General features: G+C 42.8%; 1 protein-coding gene across 1 annotated transcript in view; it reads right to left on the bottom strand.

Annotated features, from left to right (window-relative positions):
* Positions 1-20,885, bottom strand: part of LOC114808753 (guanine nucleotide-binding protein subunit alpha-11-like) — a 99,631-nt gene that overhangs the window by 65,426 nt on the left and 13,320 nt on the right. Inside the window, exons 2-3 of the mRNA XM_029056587.2 lie at positions 8,554-8,738; positions 2,720-2,874 (exon numbers count right to left, since the gene is read on the bottom strand). Coding sequence (XP_028912420.1) covers positions 2,720-2,874; positions 8,554-8,738 — 340 coding nt within the window. The remainder of the gene's footprint in view (positions 1-2,719; positions 2,875-8,553; positions 8,739-20,885) is intronic.

Genomic DNA, 20,885 nt, shown 5'->3' with positions numbered 1-20,885 from the left:
AGGGGATCAGGGTTTTGAGGAGGGAGCTAAACATATGAAACAACTAGTGAAGGCAGTGGGCATGAGAGTCCATAAAGATGGAGAAATAATGTTGCCAGACAGGTAAGGGCAGAATTAAAGCAGACAAGGATGAATTCAAGCACAACAGGTTGGCCTGATATCTGGATTTGCACCAAGAGCTCTCTGTGGCTCATGTACAGGTGTGAAGGAAGCAGACTATTGAGATGATCTGGAGCTATAGGTTAGTGGTACTAGACCAGCAAAGGGATAAGGGAGCAAGTGAGTTGAGTTCAGTAGAGAGGGTGGTGGTGAGAGTGTCAATTCGGTAATCAAGAGAAGATAATTTGGGTATAGACACTAAACTGGGCACCATGACTTGAGAAAATTTAATAGCGTCAAAAGAGCAAGGTCTTTTGGGGGAGCAAGACAGATTGACAGCCTACAGCCTTGGCAGACATTGTGCTTGTAATGCTGCTGTGATTTCTCAGGCAAATCCTTCTACAAATCAAAAATTAACAGAGAAGCAGAGACTGCTAGTGGACAGAACATGGGCTTAGGAGTCAGAAAGACATGGACCTAATCCTAGCTCTGAGACCTGTCTGCTGTGTGACTTAGGGCAAATATTTTAACTTTTCTTTGCCTTAGTTATCTGTAAAACAAAAATTAAGATGGTGAGCCTCTTGTAGGACATGGATTTTGTCCCATGTAATTATGTTGTATCTATCCCAGCATTTAGTACAGTGACTGGCTCATAGTAAGCATATAATAAACACAATTCACTAAAAACAAAAAATACCCCAAAATAAAATTACCTTGGCAGTTAGGAGGCTACCTTCCAAAGAGTGAGAAGTACCATGACCTAGTAGATAAAACATGGGCCTGCAAGTCAGAGAACCTCTCAGGTTTGCCCCTTGCCTTCTCTGTAGCTTTGGACAAGTCACTTAACTTCTCTATGCCTAAATTTCCTCCACTGCAAAATGGGGATTCAATACTTGTTCTCTCTATGAATTATATTATGAGCCCCAGATGGAAAAGGGGCTGTGTCCAACCTGATTAAAATTATATACCCCATTTCTTAGTAGTTCTTGATACACTGTAATAACTTAACAATTAAAAATTATTTTTTTTAAAAAGGGTGATTATAACATAGTAAGTGCTTAACAAATACCTTAATTATTAATTATTAGCTATATTAAATAAAGACAATGAAATTTCACTGTTGAAATTGTAGATGAACCTAGGATATTTATTTGACAAATGCAAATTGTTGTGTGGTTATGGTATCTGATATAATTACTGAACTTCAGAAATACATATATAATCAAGAGCTAGTTGTTGGTAATCCTATCTCTCCTGATTATATTTTTATTTCCACTTTTGGGCATCACTATCAACCCAAGTCCTAAAATCATCCACTATAAAAACAATATTAATCTTTCTCCCTATTCATCGAAGTTCCAACTCCTCACCAGAAGCCAGGTGGAATGAGGGAGTGCAGCTGCAAATTCAAAGGAGTTGAGCAAGGGGAGAGAGGCAAAATGGAATTTATTGAGACTTGTATTCACACAAACATAAACTGAGAAGCAGTGGGGCCTAGTGGAAACAGCACAGGACTGGAAGCCAGGGGACTTGGATTCTAATCCCAGCTCTGCCACCTGTCTTCTATTACTTGTGCAAGTTACTTAACTTCTCTGTCCCTCAGTTTCCACATCTGTAAAATGGGGATTAAGACTGGGAGCCCTATATGGAGTATGAACTGTCTCTAACCTAAGTAGCCAGTATCTTCTCTAGTGCTTAGTACAGTGCTAGCAAATAGTAAGCACTTAACAAATAGTTATCTGGTTATCTTGAACTCTCAAGGATGAGAGAGATTTTTAAAATTCCTATTTGCCCATTGCAGGGACTAGAACAACCAGGGCACTTTTGAACTTTGGTATCACCACTTCAAAATACTAGGATTCTGATACACTTTTCCCTCTGTATCAAGAAAATAATGGGTACAATCTAACTGGATGGCCAATTAATATGGTGAGCAACTGAAAAGCAATGTCTATAAAAGTTTGGAGGACAGTAAGAATTAGCAGTCTTTCTCCAACTTTCCCATTTTTCTCCCAAATATACATTAAGTGAGATTCTTCAGAATGTTGCATATCTAAAAGTTTACCTCAGAATCCATACAATCAACAGTCCACAATCCATACTACTCTTTAAAACTAGTCAATAAAAGAGATGGAGAATGAGAAAGTAGGAATAGAACAATGCTGGGATGAAGCACTAGTCATTCAGGGACTGAGGAAACTCTGATGGTCCTGGGGGTTGAAACTGGAGGAGGCAAATACATTTGCAGATGCCAGTCTTGACAATTATTAACACACCCAAGATCCTTTGTTCTCGTTGACCCAGGAGGCTGTACTGAGGAAGAGATTTGGGCAACAAGTCTCCAGAATTCAAACCAAGTAAGTGTACGTATATGCTCTCTCTGAGGGGATCTTGAGTGACTAGTGTGTTACATCTAATACAACAGACCATTAGAAAATCAGTTTTAAAGGATAACCCAAAATAAAACTGTAAGAGAGTACCAGAAGTAGAATAATTATTTCATTTTCCTAAGTACATTTTTCCAGATAATTAAAACAAACAGACATCACCTATTGCTTGAAGAGACTTATATACTTTATAATGTTCCTGTTCTAAAGTGTCAAATTGGCCACATACTTACTATTTAGCTGAATCAGAGAGCTGATATTCTCGCCTTCTGTCATAACATTCCTGGATTCCAGGGTCATTCCATAAAGTCTTAATTGCATTTACATATGGCTGCTCAAATACTGTGATTTTTTCTACGTCCACCTCCCAAATCAGTAAGGCGTTGGCCTAAAATAAAGGGAAATAAAAAAACTAGTGAACTGGTTTTGGATTTAATAGAAGATGTATTTGTAATAATGGTATACACACTGCATATCCACTTGGTACAGTGCACTATAGTGAGGGTTTAAGAAGTACAAAACCTAAAAAAACCCTAGAATTCCCTGACCATAAGTAGTTTATACTATAATATGAGGAAGACAGACATTCAAATATTTACAGAGGAGTCATGATAAATAATTAAATGTACAACAAAAATAACTTATACGAGGAAGGATGTAAATAAGTTTCTAAATACTAGGCATGGTTGATAGGGCATGTGAGCCCCTTTTTCACTAATGAGGAAAATTTCGATTTTGTGGATTTAATAAATTATACCATGAAGAAAATTTTAGAATAACAGAACAGAAATTTGAAAACTACAATTTTTCAAATTATCAACTCAACTTGTATTTAAATATTCTTCAGTTTGCAGAGAAGGTTCAGTTGGGTGTTTTCAGTATTAGTGATCATTTTCCAAATCCTAACAGAGAGAAGTAGCATGGCTAGGTGGAAAGAGCCTGGGCTTGGGAATCAGAAGTCATGGGTTCGAACCCTGGCTCTGTCACTTGGCAGCTGTGTGACTGTGGGCAAGTCACTTAACTTCTCTGTGCCTCAGTTACCTCATCTGTAAAATGGGGATTAACTGTGAGCCTCACGTGGGACAACCTAATTACTCTGTATCTACTCCAGCGATTAGAACAGTGCTCTGCACATAGTAAGTGCTTAAGAAATACCATTATTATTATTATTATTATTATTTAAGAAATTATGGGAGAAGACAGAGTGAAGAAAACAGGAGGGAGTGGCTTTACGCTGTTAGATCTAGGTATTCCTGCCACAAATTGAATTGTTTCTATTTTTAAAAATTTAAAACTCAAAAGATAAAGTCTCCTTGATAAAATTCTATCTCAAGATCACCAGAATGAGTCAATCATAATTTGGAGGTTATTACTGCTAAATTTTCTTCTTAAGACATGTTCATGGCTACATAGATCCACTTGTTCTTTCTTTAAAAACAACATTTTAACCCAACTATCTTAGCAACTTCATTAATTCAGAAAGATCAAGGCTCCAGTCCAAAACCCAGAGACCAGATATCCGTTGGAAGCTGGTATTAAAGAATGGTTTTGGAAAACACCTAAATATTTCAGAGATAAATGAAACATGGATAAATAACTGACATTCCAGAGGCCATGCAGCAGAAAAGTGGCAGAACTGGGATTAGGACCCGTATTCTTCTGACTCCCAGTCCTATGCTGTATTCACAGTGATACTGGGCATGTCACTCCCCTTCTTAAAAACCTCCAGTGGTTGCCTATCAACCTCCACACAAAACAAAAACTCCTCACTCTAGGCTTCAAGGCTCTCCATCACCTTACCCCTTCCTACCTCTCCTCCCTTCTCTCTCTCTACTGCCCACCCCGCACTCTCCGCTCCTCTGCCGCCCACCTCCTCACCGTCCCTTGGTCTCGCCTATCCCGCTGTCGACCCCTGGGCCACGTCCTCCTATTGTCCTGGAACGCCCTCCCTCCTCACCTCTGACAATCTAATTCTCTTCCCCTCTTCAAATCCCTACTTAAAGCTCACCTCCTCCAAGAGGCCTTCCCCGACTGATCTCCCCCCTTTTCCCTCTGCTCCCTCTACCCGCCCCCTTCACCGCTTTGCAGCTAAACCCTCCTCTCCCCCTTTCCCTCTCCTCCTCCCCCTCTCCCGTCCCACCCCCTCAGCACTGTACTCATCCGCTCATCTATATATATCTTCATCATCCTATTCATTTTGTTTAATGAGATGTACATCACCCTGATTCTATCTATTTGCCATTGTTTTTATGAGATGTTCTTCCCCTTGACTCTATTGATTGCCATTGTTCTTGTCTGCCTGTCTCCCCCGATTAGACTCCCCAACAGTCCCCGTCAAAGGGCAGGGACTGTCTCTATCTGTGGCCAATTTGTACATTCCAAGCACTTAGTACAGTGCTCTGCACATAGTAAGCGCTCAATAAATACTATTGAATGAATGAATATTCTGTCATTTTTTGAGTTGTTTACTGAGGACAGCACTGAAGTACTAGAGATGGTAAACAAGTCTTTGAAGATATGACTTCTGGTCTCAAAAATTGGTTGGGAGATTGAGAAGCAGCGTGGCTCACTGGAAAGAGCACGGGCTTTGGAGTCAGAGGTCATGGGTTCGAACCCCGGCTCTGCCACTTGCCAGCTGTGTGACTTTGGGCAAGTCACTTTACTTCTCGGTGCCTCAGTTCCCTCATCTGTAAAATGGGGATTAAGACTGTGAGCCCCACGTGGGACAACCTGATTCCCCTGTGTCTACCCCAGTGCTTAGAACAGTGCTCGGCACATAGTAAGCGCTTAACAAATACCAACATTAACTTCAGTTCTATAACTGTTAAATTCATTCATTCAGTTATATTAATTGAGTGAAAAAGAGTACAATTTTTCAGTACTCTGCAGAACCCAGAAGTGGCGTGGCCTAGTGGTAATTGCACGGCTTTGAATTCAGAGAATGTAGGCTGTAATCCCAGCTCTGCCACATTTGCTGGGTGACCTTGAGTAAATCACTTTACTTCTCTGCAACTCAGTTACCTCATCTGTACAATGGGAATTAAGACTGTGAGCCCCATGTGGGACAACCTGATTACCCTGTATCTACCCCAGTATCTACCCCAGTGCTTAGAATGGTGCTAAGCACAAAGTAAGTGCTTAACAAATACCATAATTATTAAGAGCTTAGTACAGTAATCTGAACTCAGTAAGCGCTCAGTAAATATGAATAATTAATGAAGTAGACTGCAAGCATGTTGAGGGCAGGGAATGTGTCTGTTTGTTTTAGTATTGTACTCTCTTAAGCTCTTACAACAGTGCTTCGCACACAGTAAGCACTCAACAAATATACCTGAAGGAATGAATTTAACAGTTCTAGAACTGAAATTCTCTATCTCCCAACCAATTTTTGAGACCAGAGGTCATATCTTCGAAGTCTTTTTTACCCTCTCTAGTACTTCAGCTTTGTCTTCAGTATACAATTCAAAATATGAGAGAGTGTCACCATGAATACAGCACAGGACTGGGAGACAGAAGGATATGGGTTCTAATCCCAGTTCTGCCACTTTTCTGCTGCATGGCCTCTGTAAAGTCAGTTAACTTATCTGTGCTTCAATTATGTCTGTCAAATGGGGATTAAAACTGTGAGCCCCATATGAGACATGAATCGACCCCAACACTTAGCACTCTTTCTGGCATATAGTAAGTGCTTAACAAATACCATAAAAACCAAAAAACCCTCCCCAAAAACAACAATAAAAAACTACTAACCCAATTGCTAAAACTTCAATTCCAGTGCTCTTACCTCCCACTTTTAATCAAAGATTAAAAGGGTACTCAGTCACCCACCAGACTGTAAACTCGATGTGGGCAGGGAATGTGTCTGCTTATTGTTATATTGTACCCTCCCAAATGCTAAAATTAAAATTCAATTAAAATCAAATGCTTTGCACACAGTAAGCGCTCAATAAATATGAATGGATGAATGAACAAACGAATGAATAAGAGAAGCAGAAGGCCTTAGTAGATAGAGAAAGGGCCTGGGAGTCGGAAGGACTTGGGTTCTAATCCTGGCTCCATCTCATGTCTCCATGTGACCTTGGGCAAGTCACTGGAGAAGCAGCCTTGTGTAGTGGATAGTGCAAGCATCTGGGAGCCAGAAATTCATGGGTTCTAAACCCAACTCGACCATTTGTCTTCTGTGTGACCTTGGGCAATTCACTTCACTTCCCTGAGCCTCAGTTACTTCATCTGCAAAATGGAGATTGAAACTATGAGCCCCACTTGGGACAGGGATTGTGTCCAACCTGATTTGCCTGTACCTAACCCAACGCTTAGTTCAGTCCCTGACACACAGTAAGCACTTACCAAATATTAAAATTATTATTAACTTCTCTGAGCCTCATTTATCTCATCTGCAAAACGGGGATGAAGAGTATGAGCCCCATGTGGTGCATGGGTTGTATCCAACCTGATTAACTTCCATCTACCTCAACACTTAAATCAACGTTTAGGACATAGTAAGCACTTAATGAATACCACAATAATAATAATAATAATGGTATTTGTTAAGCGCTTACTATGTGCAAAGCACTGTTCTAAGCGCTGGGAGATACAAGGTGATAAGGTTGTCCCACATGGGGCTCCCAGTCTTAATCCCCAACAATAACAATTATAATAATTATTTTTAATAATTATTATTAATCATAATCCTAATGTGGTTTTCAAAACTCAGTTTATGACAGCAATTTGCAGTGCTGGTCATCACTTCATTTCAAATCAATACTTGAGATGAAAGGTTTTCAACCTCAGCTAAATCTTGTGATGAGCACTAATTTTTATTTTGGACTAGGTTTTGATCAACCCTGGGTGAATTATCCACAAATTTAATGGTGGGGGAAGAGATGAGAGGAAAATAAAATATGTGAAGCAGCGTGGCTCAGTGGAAAGAGCACGGGCTTGGGAGTCAGAGGTCATGAGTTCGAATCCCAGCTCTGCCACTTAGCTGTGTGACTGTGGGCAAGTCACTTGACTTCTCGGTGCCTCAGTTACTTCATCTGTAAAATGGGGATTGTGAGCCTCACGTGGGACAACCTGATTACCCTGTATCTACCCCAGCACTTAGAACCGTGCTCGGCACATAGTAAGCACTAACAAATACCAACATTATGGAAGCAGCGTGGCTCACTGGAAAGAGCATGGGCTTTGGAGTCAGAGATCATGGGTTCGAACCCCGGCTCTGCCACTTGTCAGCTGTGTGACTTTGGGCAAGTCACTTAACTTCTCGGTGCCTCAGTTACCTCATCTGTAAAATGGGGATTAAGACTGTGAGCCCCACGTGGGACAACCTGATTCTCCTGTGTCTACCCCAGCGCTTAGAACAGTGCTCGGCCCATAGTAAGCGCTTAACAAATACCAACATTATTATTATTATCTGAAATTATTTTTAAACATGAATTAATTTAAACTACACTTGGGACCAAAATTCCTCCTATTTTTAATGCTAGCCTAATGCTTTTTTTTGACTAAAATAAAAGCCCTTAAAAATAGACACCAATAGAAATCAAGTTTAATAGGCCCTCAGATTTGGGTGAGGAAGTGAGGTCACCATGGAGAGCTAATGGGTTTCTAATTCAAATTTTTAAAAATTTCTGAATCCAGGAGGAAAGACGATGGAATACCTTCTGGAGTAAACTTCATGAAAAACAGTAAAATTAGGTAAGTTAGTTTTTTTCCAAGTCCAGCTGGCTTCTTAGGGAGGCTCCTGATACTTTCCAGTTTACCAGTACTCAAAAATGCATGACCAGGCCTCAGGACTAAAGCTTCTCTTCCTGATATGCTGCAGGTACTGACAACTGGGCCTCACCTAAAAACTATATACCTAAGTAATGAAAATTTAATGATCATAGGTAGGGATGAAAGAGAAAAAGCAGCAGAGCATGATAATGGATGTTTTTTTCAACCACAGTGCAGCATACCACTGGCCAAACAAAACTCGCAGTAAGGAATCAGTCCTACACAAATTTAAGAATTATGCACAGTGAACTATTAGAGGAATGTCTGTTTCAATAATGAAGTCTATGCTCACCTTATTCTGCTCGTGCTTGAAAAGGATCTTCAATGTCTCCATGGCCCTGATCATTGACTGCATTGCAGTAAAGATGTTCTGATATACCAACTTCGTGAAACCTCTCTTGTCCTCTTCTGAATAGCCAGAACCATGAATTATTCTCATTTGTTTAATAAATGTGCTCTTTCCACTTTCTCCAGTTCCTAAAAATGGAGAAGTGAAGGGAAAAACAAAGTTGTCAAATTGCATAGAGGGATAGGGTGAAAGACAGAATACTGAGTAGGATGGACCACTGACTTAACTCAGTATAGCATTTCTTCTAAGTTCTTAGGGACAAGTTAGAATCTACTAATTAATCACATTTTTCTGACTGCTTGGTCTCTGCTCTGCATGTAACTGCTGCTCAATAAATATTACTTATTTACTAAGACTTACGTTCTTCTACTTGAGTACATCTTTAGATTACGGTCCAGGAGGGCAAGTATCACACCTTATAAATCCCCCAAGTTCTTAATTACTTCTTATTACAATTGCTCACTACTGGGAGTAAACAACCATCAGTGGTATTCAGGACAGTTCCTACTGTGTTCAGAGCACTGAATTCAGTACCTGGGGAAGTATGATAAAACAGACTTGCTAAAAATGAACATGAGGTACTTATAGTATAGAGTGGGGAGACAGTCACTGAAATAGATTATAGATAGGGAAAATAGTAGAGGGTAAGAATTCTTATATAATGATGGTGGTATTTGTTAAGCACTTACTATGTGCAAAGCACTGTTCTAAGCACTGGCGAGATACAAGGTGATCAGGTTGTCCCATGTGGGGGTCACAGTTTTTTAATCCCCATTTTACAGATGAGGTAACTGAGGCACAGAGAAGTTAAGTGACTCGCCCAAAGTCACACAGCTGGCAAGCAGCAGAGCCAGGATTTGAACCCATGAACTCTCAAGCCCAGGCTCTTTCCACTGACTCACGCTGCTTCTCATACGTAAGTACAGAGGGGATGGAGTGGGTATCAAAGTGCTTACAGGGTTCCCAGCCTAAGCACAATTGATGCAAAGGGTGGTAGGGGAAATTAAGGGTCTGGTCAGAGAAGGCGTATAGGAGACACTGTGATTTTAGGTGTGTTTTGAAAGTGAATAAAGTGATTAGACTGTAAGCCCGTCAATGGGCAGGGATTGTATCTATCTGTTGCCGAATTGTAAATTCCAAGCGCTTAGTACAGTACTCTGCACATAGTAAGCGCTCAATAAATACTACTGAATGAACTAGACTGTCGTACATGAAGTGGGGGCAGCTTTCAAGGGAAAATATGAGCTAAAAATAGTGGTGAGACAGACAAGATCAAGGTACAAAAAAGTAGGCTGGTGTTAGAGGAGTGGAGTGTATAGTAGAGCTGTAGTAGGAGATCAACAATGTAACCAGTCAGAAGGTTGTGGGTTCTGATTCTGGTGCTGTGTGACCTCAAGCAAGTTACTTCACTTCTCTGTGCCTCAATTACCTCTTCTTTAAAATGGAGAATGAGACTGTTAGCCCATATGGCCTGTTATACTGTACTCTCCCAAGTACTTAGTACAGGGCTCTGTACACAGTAAGCACTCAAAAAATATGATTGAATGAATGAATAACAGGAACTGTGTCCACCATAGGGCTAAGTACAGTGCCTGGCACACAGTATGAGCTTAAATGCTACAATTACTATATTACTACTGTTGTTATTATTAGTAGTAGTATGTGTTTACTATTTGAGTAACTACAATGTGAGTGCTTACTATGTGCAGAGCACGGTACTAACTGCTTGGGAGAGAACAATACATCAAAATTGGTAGTAACAATCCCTGCCCATAACACTACATCATTAGAGTTTATATTCTAGAGGTAAGATAAGAAGAAAAGCATTGACTGAGTGCAGTGCTTGACACACATTACTTGCTAAGCCTCTTACTTGCTGTGTTACCTTGGGCAAGTCATTTTACTTCTCTGTGACTCAGCTGCCAAATCTGTTCTCCATCCTACTTAGACCATAAGTCCCATGTGGACTTAATTATGTTTTATTTGTCCCAGCACTTAGTAAATATAGTAAATGCTTAGAAAAGTATTATTATTATTAATCCCATCACTGGTGACAGCACCATCCTTCCTATCTCACAAGCCTGTAACCTTGGCATTAACCTTGACTCCTCTCCATCATTCAACCTACATGTTCAAGTCATCACTAAATCCTGTCATTTCTACCTTCACAACATGGCTAAAATCTGCCCCTCATTCAAACTGCTACCACATTAATATCAGCACTTATCCTATCTAGGCTTGATTACCCTTCTTGCTGACATCCCTGACGCTTGTCTCTCCCCACTGCAGTCCATACTCCACTCTGTTGCCCAGAGTATTTTCCTTCAAAAATATTCAGACCATGTTTCCCTACTCTTCAAGAAATTTCAGTGGTTGCCCATCCACCTCCTTATGAAACAAAAACTCCTGTCCATTGGCTTTAAAGCCCTCAATCACTTTGCCTCCTCTTACCTGACCTCACTAACTCTCTTACTACAACCAAGCCTGCACACTTCATTCCTCTAATGCTAACCTCACTGTACTTCGATTTTCTATATCTCACCATTGACCTCTTGCCCACATCTTGCCTCTGGCCAGGAATGCCCTCCCTCCCCATATCAGACAGATAATTGCTCTCCCACCACATCAGAGCCTTACTGAAGGCACATCTCCCCTAAGAAGCCTTCCCTGATGAAGCCCCCCTCCTCTTTTCCCACTCATTTCTGCATCACCCTGACCTGCTTTTTCATTCATCCTACTTTCAGCCCCACAACACATATATATTTACATATATATGCACCAATCTATTTATGTATGCATGCATATATGTATATATATGTATATTTATATCAGCCTCCCCCTCTAGACTGTGAGCTCATTGTGTGCAGGGAATGTGTCTGTTTGTTGTATTGTACTTTCCCAAGTGCTTAGTATAGTGCTTTGCCCACAGTAAGTGCTCAATAAGTATGAATGAATGAATGAATGAATGATTGAATGTGAAGAGCTTCTGTTTAAAGCAGAGGTGGATAGATAACGATTGGAGGTTTTTGAGGAGTGGGGAGAAGTGGACTGAGTAGTTTTTCAGAAAACTGATCCAGGCAACAGAATGAAGTATGGACTAGAGTAGGGAGAGACAAGAAGCAGAGTGCTCAGCGAGGAGGCTGTGCAGCAGTTAAGACAGGATATGATGAGTGTTGGGATCAGTGGTGTAGGTTGGATGGATTGCTCAATCAATCTTATTTATTGAGAGATTAATCTGTGCAAAGCACCAAACGAAGCATTTGCAAGAGTACGATATAACAGGTGACCTGGTCACCTACTTTATCAAGAAAATTAACACCATCAGGAGTGAATTCCCCAAAATCTCTCTGCGCCTCCTCAGTCCCTCCCGCCTCAGGTCCCTTCTTCAACCCTCCCATCTTCCCCAGAAGTATTTCTAGAGGACATCTACTGCGTCCTTCCACCCCTTCCACCTGCACATTTGACTTCCATTACTCACACCTTATCAAAACTCTTGGCCCCTCCCTTCTTCCCTCACTATTAGCCATCTTCAACCGTTCGTTTTCCAATGGCTTTGACCCCACTGCCTTCAATCATGGCTTTGTCTTTCCTTTCCTATCCTAAAAAAAAACCTTTCTTGACCCAATCTTTCTCCTACCATTTCTCTTCAAATGCCTTAAATGTATTATCTACACCCACTATCTCAAATTCCTCTCCTCCAATTCTTTCTTTGACCCCCTCCAATCTGGTTTTCATCCCCTTCACTTCAGAGAAGCCATTCTCTCAAAGGTCACCAATGATCTCCTTTTGCCAAATCCAACAGCCTCTTCTCCATCTTAATTCTCCTCGACCTCTCAGCTGCCTTTGACACTGTCCTCTCCTGGTTCTCCTATCTCTCTGGCTGCTCATTCTCAGACTCCTTCACAGGCCCCTCCTCTGCCTCCCGCCTCCCTCAAGGTTCACTTCTGAGTGCCTTTCTACTCTCCATCTATACCCACTCACTTGGAGAAATCATTCACTCCTATGACTTCAACTACCACCTCTATGTGTATGATACCCATATCTACATCTCCAGCCCTGATCTCTCTCCCTCTCTGCAGCCTCCCAATTCCTTCTGCTTTCAAGACACCTCTCCTTGGTTGTACTCCAGTCACCTCAAACTTAACTTGTCCAAAACAGAGCTCCTTATCTTTCCACCCAAACCTTGTCCTCCTCTTGACTTTCCCATCTCCATAGATGGCACCACCATCCTTCCTGTCTCACAGAGCAGTAATCCACGATTAAATAATGCCGGTTCCGACTTCACAACACAGCTGAAATCCACCCTTTCCTCTCCATCCAAACTGTTACAACGTTAATACAATCACCCATCCTATCCCACCTGGATTACTGCACCAGCCTCCTTGCTGACCTCCCAGCACCCTCTCTCCACACTCCAGGTCACACTTCACTCTGCTGCCGAGATCATTTTTCTACAATAAATTCAGGACGTCATCCAGCTCTTCAAAAACCTCCAGTTGTTGCTCATCCACCTAAGCATCAAAAAAAACTCCTCACCACTGACTTTAAAGCACTCCACCACTTTGCCTCCTCCTTCCCCATCTTATTTCTCTCCTTCTGTAACTCAGCCTGCTAACTTCATTCCTCTAGTGCTAACTTTTTCACTGTGTCTTATTCTCGCCTACCCTGCCGCCAATACCAGCCCACGTCTTGCCTCTGGCCTAGATCACCCTCCCTCCTCAAATCCAACAGACAATTACTCTCCCCACCTTCAAAGCTTTAATGAAGTCACAACTCCTCCAAAGGCCTTCCCAAAGTGAGTCCCACCTTTCCTCATTCCCACTCTCTTCTGCATCGCCCTGACTTGCTTCCTTTGCTCTCCCTGCCTCCCAGATCTACCTCACTTATGTACATATCTGTAATTTATTTATTGTATTGATGTCTGTCTCCATGACTTTAGACAATAAGCTCTTTGTGGGCAGAGTCTGTATTTGTTTATTGTTGTAACGTACTTTCCCAAGCACTCAGTATAGTGCTCTGCACATAATAAGTGCTCAATAATTACTACTGAATGATGAATGATAGGACATGTTCCCTGCCCTTGGTGAGATTATGGTCTAGAGGAGAGAGGCATTAATATAAATAAAAGTCACTGCTATGTACACAGGTGCTGGGAGGCTAATGTGTGGTAATCAAGTGCTCAAAAGGGACAGCCACAGTACATAGGGAACACAGAGGAAGGTGAATAGGGAAAATGGAGGCTGGATGGGATAAGACCTCTTGGAGGAGATGTAATGTTACGAGGACTCTGAAAGAGGTGGAAGTGAGGATTTGTCAGATATGAAGGAAGCAGGAGTTCCAGGTTGCTGAAATAAGTGAGTAAATTCACATTAGAGTAGCAGAGTTTGCAGACTGAGCTGCAGTGGGCAATCATAATAATGATGATGATGATGATGATGTCAAGCCCTTACTAGATGCCAAGCACTGTTCTAAGCACCGGGGGAGATATAAAGTAATCAGGTTGTGCCATGTGGGGTTAATCCCCTTAATTCCGTCTTAATCCCCATTTTATAGATGAGGTAACTGAGGCATAGAGAAGTGAACTGACTTGCCCAAAGTCACACAGCTAACAAGTGGCGGAGCCGGGATTAGAGCCCACAACCTCTGATTCCCAAGCCCGTGCTCTTTCCCCTAAACCACATGACTTCGACTTCCCCTAAGGAGGAAGGGGAGGATTCTAGAGATGTTGTGAAGGTAGACCAAAGGATTCCATTTGATTCGATGCAATTCAATTATATTTATTGAGCATTTATTGTGAGCAAAGCACAATATTAAGCACTAAGGAAGCGAGTCAGGACGATGCAGAGGGGAGAGGGATCTGAGGGAAAGGGGAGCTTAGTCTGGGAAAGCCTCTTGGAGAAGGTGAGCCTTCATTAACTTTTTAAAGGGGGGAAGAGTAAGTGTTGGGCGGATTTGAGGAGGGAGGGGATTCCTGGCCAGAGGTAGGACATGGGCCAGGTGAGAACGAGGCACATTGAGAAGGTTAGCACCAGAGGAGCAAAGTGTGCAGGATGTAGAAGAAGAGAAAAGAGGAGAGGTACGAGGGGGCAGGGTGATGAGCTTTGACTCTTAATAGTGAGGAGTTATTCCTAGATAAGGAGATTGATAGGCAACCACTGGAGATTTTTGAGCGGGGGGTTGACCTGCCCAGAAGGTTTCTGTAGAAAGATAATCTGGGCAGAAGAGTGAAGTATAAACTGAAATAGAGAGAGACAGGAGGTTGAGAGGTCAGAAAGGATGATGATGCAGTGATGCAGCATGGTATTTCAGAAGGGCTTTCCAGAGAGCAATGGACTACCAGATGTGAAGGAAGTAAAAGGAAGGAAAGGAAACTCCAGGAATAAAAGAGAGGACACGAGTGCAAAGTGACCAACAGTGAAAGAAGATGTATGGTGAATTAACTGTCTTCACAGGTAACTGAGACGTCAAGAGGATTAGGGAGAAGAAGAGATCATTTAATTTGGCCAGAAAGTGGTGACTGGTGTTCTTGGAGAAGCACTTTCAGTGGGTAGAAGGATGAAAGCAATATTTTAAAGGGTCAAGGAGTTGGAAGAGAAGAAGAAGAGGCAGCAGGAGTAAACACCCAGTTTGAGAAATATGGAAAGATGGTACATTGACTTAAGCCCCGAGTTTTTACCCTATAGTAACAATAATGATGGTATTTTTTAAGCACTTACTATGTGCCAAGCACTCTTCTAAGTGCTGGGGTAGATACAAGATTGTCAGGTTGTCCCATGTAGGACTCACAGTCTTAATCCCCATTTTACAGATGAGGTAACTGAGGCACAGAGAAGTTAAGTGACCTGCCCAAAGTCACACAACTAACAAATGGAGCTGGGATTAGAACAGCATGATCTCTCAACCCCAAATCCAAGCTCTTTCCACTAAGCCACGCTGCTCTTATTTTCCCTTGTGTGTTGGTTAGGCACGTGCAAGAACAGCCCTTAAATCCTTGGACAATTATCTCAATCCCAGCTCCATCACACTTATGAACATATCCTTATGCTCGCATCTTTTATTTTCTTAATGCCTGACTCCCCTCTCCATGCTGTAAGCTTCTTCGTATGGAAAGGTGTTGTGTCTACCAATGACATTACATTGTACTTTCTCAAGCCATAAAATAATGCTGTGTACATAACTGACTGACGAAAATGAGGCAACAGCTAAAAGGTGTAGTGGGGTTACGAGGGTTTTTTTAGGATAAGGGTCAAACTGGCATTTTAGAAAGTAGAGAGTGGTTGATGATGGTGGCCAAAAGGAGAGAGGAATGATGCAAGTATTTTTATAAGTTGTGAAGGGGCAGAATTAAAAGCACGAATTACTTTCACAACATTGCTAAAATCCACGCTTTCCTCTCCACCCAAACTGCTACCATGTTAGTACAATCACTCAACCTATCCCACCTAGATTACTGCATCAGCCTACTTTCTGACCTCCCAAACTCCCGCCTCTCCCTACACCAGTCCATACTTCACTCCGCTGACCAGATTATCTTTCTTCAGAAATTTTCACACCTCAGAAATCTCCAGTGTTTGCCTATCCACCTTCATATTAAAAAAAAACCCCTCATTATTGGCTTGATATGGAGATTGATAGGAGATGCTTTTTTATACAACCCAGTCCGCACACTTCGCTCCTCAGATGCTAACCTTCTCACTGTGCCTGTATCTCGCCTGTCTTGCCGGGACCTCTGGCTCATGTCCTACTTCTGGACTAGAAAGCCCTCCCTCCTCAAATCCACCAATTACTTTCATCCCCACTTCAAAGCCTTACTGAAGGCAATCTCCTCCAAGAAGGCTTCCCAGACTAAGACCCACTTCTTCTAATCTCCCACTCTCTTCCACATCACCCTGACTCATTTCCTTTGCTTTTCCCCCCTCTCCCCATCCCACAGCACTTAGGTATATATCTGTAATTTTATTTTCTGATATTGATATGTTTACTTTTATTTGTTTAATCTAGACTGCTCATGGTGGGCAGGGACAGCCTCTCTTAATTGCTGTATTATACTTTCCCAAGCACTTAGTATAGTGCTCTGCACACAGTAAGTGCTCAATAAATACAATTGAATGAAAGAATGAATTAGAAGAGACAAAGTCCCATTACTGCAGGACCCACTCTGAACTTCTTACAGTTTTGAAACACTTGCCCTCCCTTCACTGCTTTACCACTCTCTTCAACCTCTCACTTTCTGATGACTTGTTTCCTTTGAAAAATCATTTTCTCCTAAATTAAGAAAGTCTTTTTGTCCAAATCCCTTCACAGTGGACTGAGTGCATCCACTGGGTCTCTACTTCTTCTGCAACTACCCTCTTCACCCTCTACTGTCAACTTTCACATTTTCCACTCTAGTGAATCTGCTCTTATCAAGGACTCACATAGAACTGCTCTGGTGTATCCTAATCTTTCTTCAACTGTATTTACTGAGTGCTTACTGTGTGCAGAGAACTGTACTAAACACTTGGGAAAATACAATAAATGGTGACATTCCCTGCCCACAATGAGCTGACAGCCTAGAATGGGTGAGACACATATCAATACAAATTAATAAAATTACAGATATATACATAAGTGCTTTGGGGCTGGAGACAGAGAAGAGCAAAGGAATAAATAAAATTAAAGGTATATACTTAAGTACGTTGGGCTGGGAGGGGCAAGAGCAAAGGGAGCAATTGAGGGGATGCAGAAGGGAACAGAGATGAGGTAAAGTGGGGCTTAATCTGAGAAGGCCTCTTGGAGAAGATGTGCCTTCAATCAGGCTTTAAAGCAGAGGAAAGTGGTTGTCACCTCATCCTGACACAATTCACTTTTTCCACTGATTCTCTTGGGTTTCCAACACGGTTCTGCCCTGGGATCCTCACTAATTTTTGGTATAAACTCATTTAGACTGTAAGCTCGATGTGGGAGGGAACATCTAATAACTCTGTTGTACTCTATTTTCCCAAACTTTTAGTACAGTAAGGCTCAATAAATACCACTGACAGATTGACTCTGTCAGGGAGTTCATCTGCTCCCATGACAACGGCTGCCACATCAATGTGGATAACTCCTAAAACTATTTAATACTGCAATCTTTCTTTTTCACTTCATCTCACATTTCCTCTTGTCTTAGGACAAAGGAGGAAGATGACCTAATGCTCTTTTCAAGAGTCAGAGGATGCAAAATCTAGCCCCGGTATCGCTACTTGTCCACTTGGGCAATACAACTTCTCTGATGTCTGCAAAACGGAGGTAATATATCTGTTCACCCTGTAAGTTCCATGTGGGATAGGATTTTAGTTCCATCTCATTATCTTTGGATAGAGTAAGAGACTTATAAAAACCATCATCATCATCAACATCACCATTATTAACATCATTGCCGCAACTCACCAGTACGATATATTCAAAATAGCTAAAATTTCCAATTTTCTCATTACAGTGAACAATGCCTCCATTTTCCCATTCCTGCAGCTCATAGCCTCCATGCCAACTCTTGACTCTTTCCTGCATTTATACTTTTGTTCAGTGTGTTGCTAAATATCACCAGAATTTCCTCCACAATACTTCTTGGCTGTACTCCTTCCTCTTCACAATGAACTCTGGCACTCAAATAATCAGTAAATATTATTTACTGATTATCTATCCTTATTGATACCCATGTCTATTGCCTTAGCCAGCTGTTCATTCATTAATTTATTCAATCATATTTACTGAGTGCTTACTATGTGCAGAGCACTGTACTAAGCATCCTGGACTCCCTCCAATCTGGCTTTCATCCCCTCCACTCTACCGAGACTGCTCTCTCAAAGGTCACCCATGACCTCCTTCTTGCCAAATCCAATGGCTCCTAATCTATCCTAATCCTCCTTGACCTCTCAGCTGCCTTTGACACTGTAGACCATCCCCTTCTCCTCCACACCTGGTCTCACCTTGGCTTCACAGACTCCATCCTCTCCTGGTTCTCCTCTTATCTTTCTGGCTGTTCAGTCTCGGTCTCCTTCGCAGGGTCCTCCTCCCCCTCCCATCCTCCAACTGTAGGAGTTCCTCAAGGGTCAGTTCTTGGCCCTCTTCTGTTCTCCATCTACACATTCCCTTGGTGAACTCATTCGCTCTCACAGCTACAACTATCATCTCTATGCAGATGACACATAAATCTACATCTCTGCCCCTGTCCTCTCCCCCTCCCTTCAGGCTTGTATCTCCCCCTGCCTCCAGGACGTGTCAACCTGGATGTCTGCCCGCCATCTAAAACATGTCCAAAACTGAGCTCCTTATCTTCCCTCCCAAGCCCTGTCCTCTTCCTGACTTCCCTATCACTGTGGATGGTACGACCACCCTTCCCATCTCTCAAGCCCGCAACCTCGGCATCATCTTTGACTCGGCTCTCTCATTCAACCCACACATCCAATCCGTCACCAAGACCTGCCGGTCTCACCTTTAATAATATCGCTAAGATCTGTCCTTTCTTCTCCACCCAAATGGCTATCTTACTGGTATGGGCTCTCATAATATCCCGGCTGGATTGTTGTGTCAGCCTTCTCTCTGATTTCCCTTCCTCCTGTCTCTCCCCGCTCCAGTCTATTCTTCATTCCGCTGCCTGGCTCATCTTCCTGCAGAAACACCCTGAGCGTGTCACTCCCCTTCTTAGGTACAAGTAGAGAGCTTGTACCACACGAAACAAATACTTCACACTCTAGGCTTCAAGCTCTCCATCACCTTGCCCGCACCTACCTCTCTTCCCTTCTCTCTTTCTACTGCCCACCCTGTAGGCCCCGCTCCTCTGCCGCCCACCTCCTCACCGTCCCCCGTTCTTGACTATCCTGCCGTCGATCCCTGGCCCACGTCCTACCGCTGTCCTGGAATGCCCTCCCTCCTCACCTCCGCCAAACTAACTCTCTTCCCCTCTTCAAAGCCCTACTGAGAGCTCACCTCCTCCAAGAGGCCTTGTGGCAGATCGGAGGAGGAGTAGAGGGAAAGGGAAGGCTCAGCTTGGGAAGACCTCTTGGTGGAGGTGAGCTCTCAGTAAGGCTTTGAAGAGGGGAAGAGAGTTTGGTTGATGTAAGGAGCAAGGGCATTCCAGGTCAGTGGGAAAACGTGGCCCAGGGGTCAACAGTGGGATAGGCGAGAACTAGGGACCATGAGGAGGTTGGCGGCAGAGGAGTGTAGTGTACGGGGCGGGCTGTAGAAAGAGAGAAGGGAGATGAGGTAGTAGAGAGCGAGGTGATGGACAGCTTTGAAAACAAGAGTGAGGAGTTTTTGTTTCATGCGAAGGTTGATAGGCAACCACTGGAGGTCTTTGAAGATGGGAGTGACATGCCTAGAGCATTTCTGCAGAAAAATAATCCAGGCAGCGGAATGAAGAATAGATGGGAGTGGGGAGAGACAGAAGGATGGGAGATCAGAGAGGAGGCTGATGAAATAATCTACGCGTGATATTTTAAGACCTTCTACCAGCAAAGTAGCAATTTGGATGGAGAGGAAAGGGAAGATCTTGGCTACGTTGTAAAGGTGAGACCAGCAGGTTTTGGTGACTCACTGGATGTGTGGGGTGAATTCATTAATTCATTCATTCAATAGTATTTATTGAGTACTTACTATGTGCAGAGCACTGTACTAAGCGCTTGGAATGTACAATTTGGCAACAGACAGAGACAATCCCTGCCCACTGATGGGTTTACAGTCTAATGGGGGAGACAGATGGACAAAAACAAGAGAACTTAATCAGGGGATGTTTCTCATTAACAAAATTAATAGGGTAATAAAAAATATACAAATGAGCACAGTGTTGAGGGGAGGGGGGAGGGAAAGGGGGAGGAACAGAGGGAAAGGGGGGAAAGGCGACTTAGCTGAGGGGCGGTGAAGGGGGGAAGGAGGAAGGAGCAGAGGGTGGAGGGGGAGCAGAGAGGGAGAGAGGGGAAGCTCAGTCTGGGAAGGCCTCTTGGAGGAGGTGAGCTCTCAGTAGGGCTTTGAAGAGGGGAATAGAATTAGTTTGGCAGATGTGAGGAGGGAGGGCATTCCAGGACAGCGGCAGGACAGGGGCCAGAGGTCGACGGTGAGATAGGCGTCAAGGGGGACGGTGAAGAGGTGAGCAGCAGAGAAGCGGAGTGTGTGGGGTGGGCAGTAGAAAGAGAGAAGGGAGGAGAGGTAGGTGCGGGCAAGGTGATGGAGAGCTTGAAGCCCAGAGTGTGAAGTATTTGTTTCGTGTGGAGGTTGATAGGCAACCACTGGAGGTTTTTAAGGAGGAGAGTGACATG

The sequence above is a fragment of the Ornithorhynchus anatinus genome, chromosome Y5, assembly GCF_004115215.2.
Source record: "Ornithorhynchus anatinus isolate Pmale09 chromosome Y5, mOrnAna1.pri.v4, whole genome shotgun sequence".
Taxonomy (NCBI): Eukaryota; Metazoa; Chordata; class Mammalia; order Monotremata; family Ornithorhynchidae; genus Ornithorhynchus; species Ornithorhynchus anatinus.
The sequence above is the reverse complement of the archived record's forward strand: the minus strand, read 5'-3'. Positions and strand labels throughout refer to the sequence as shown.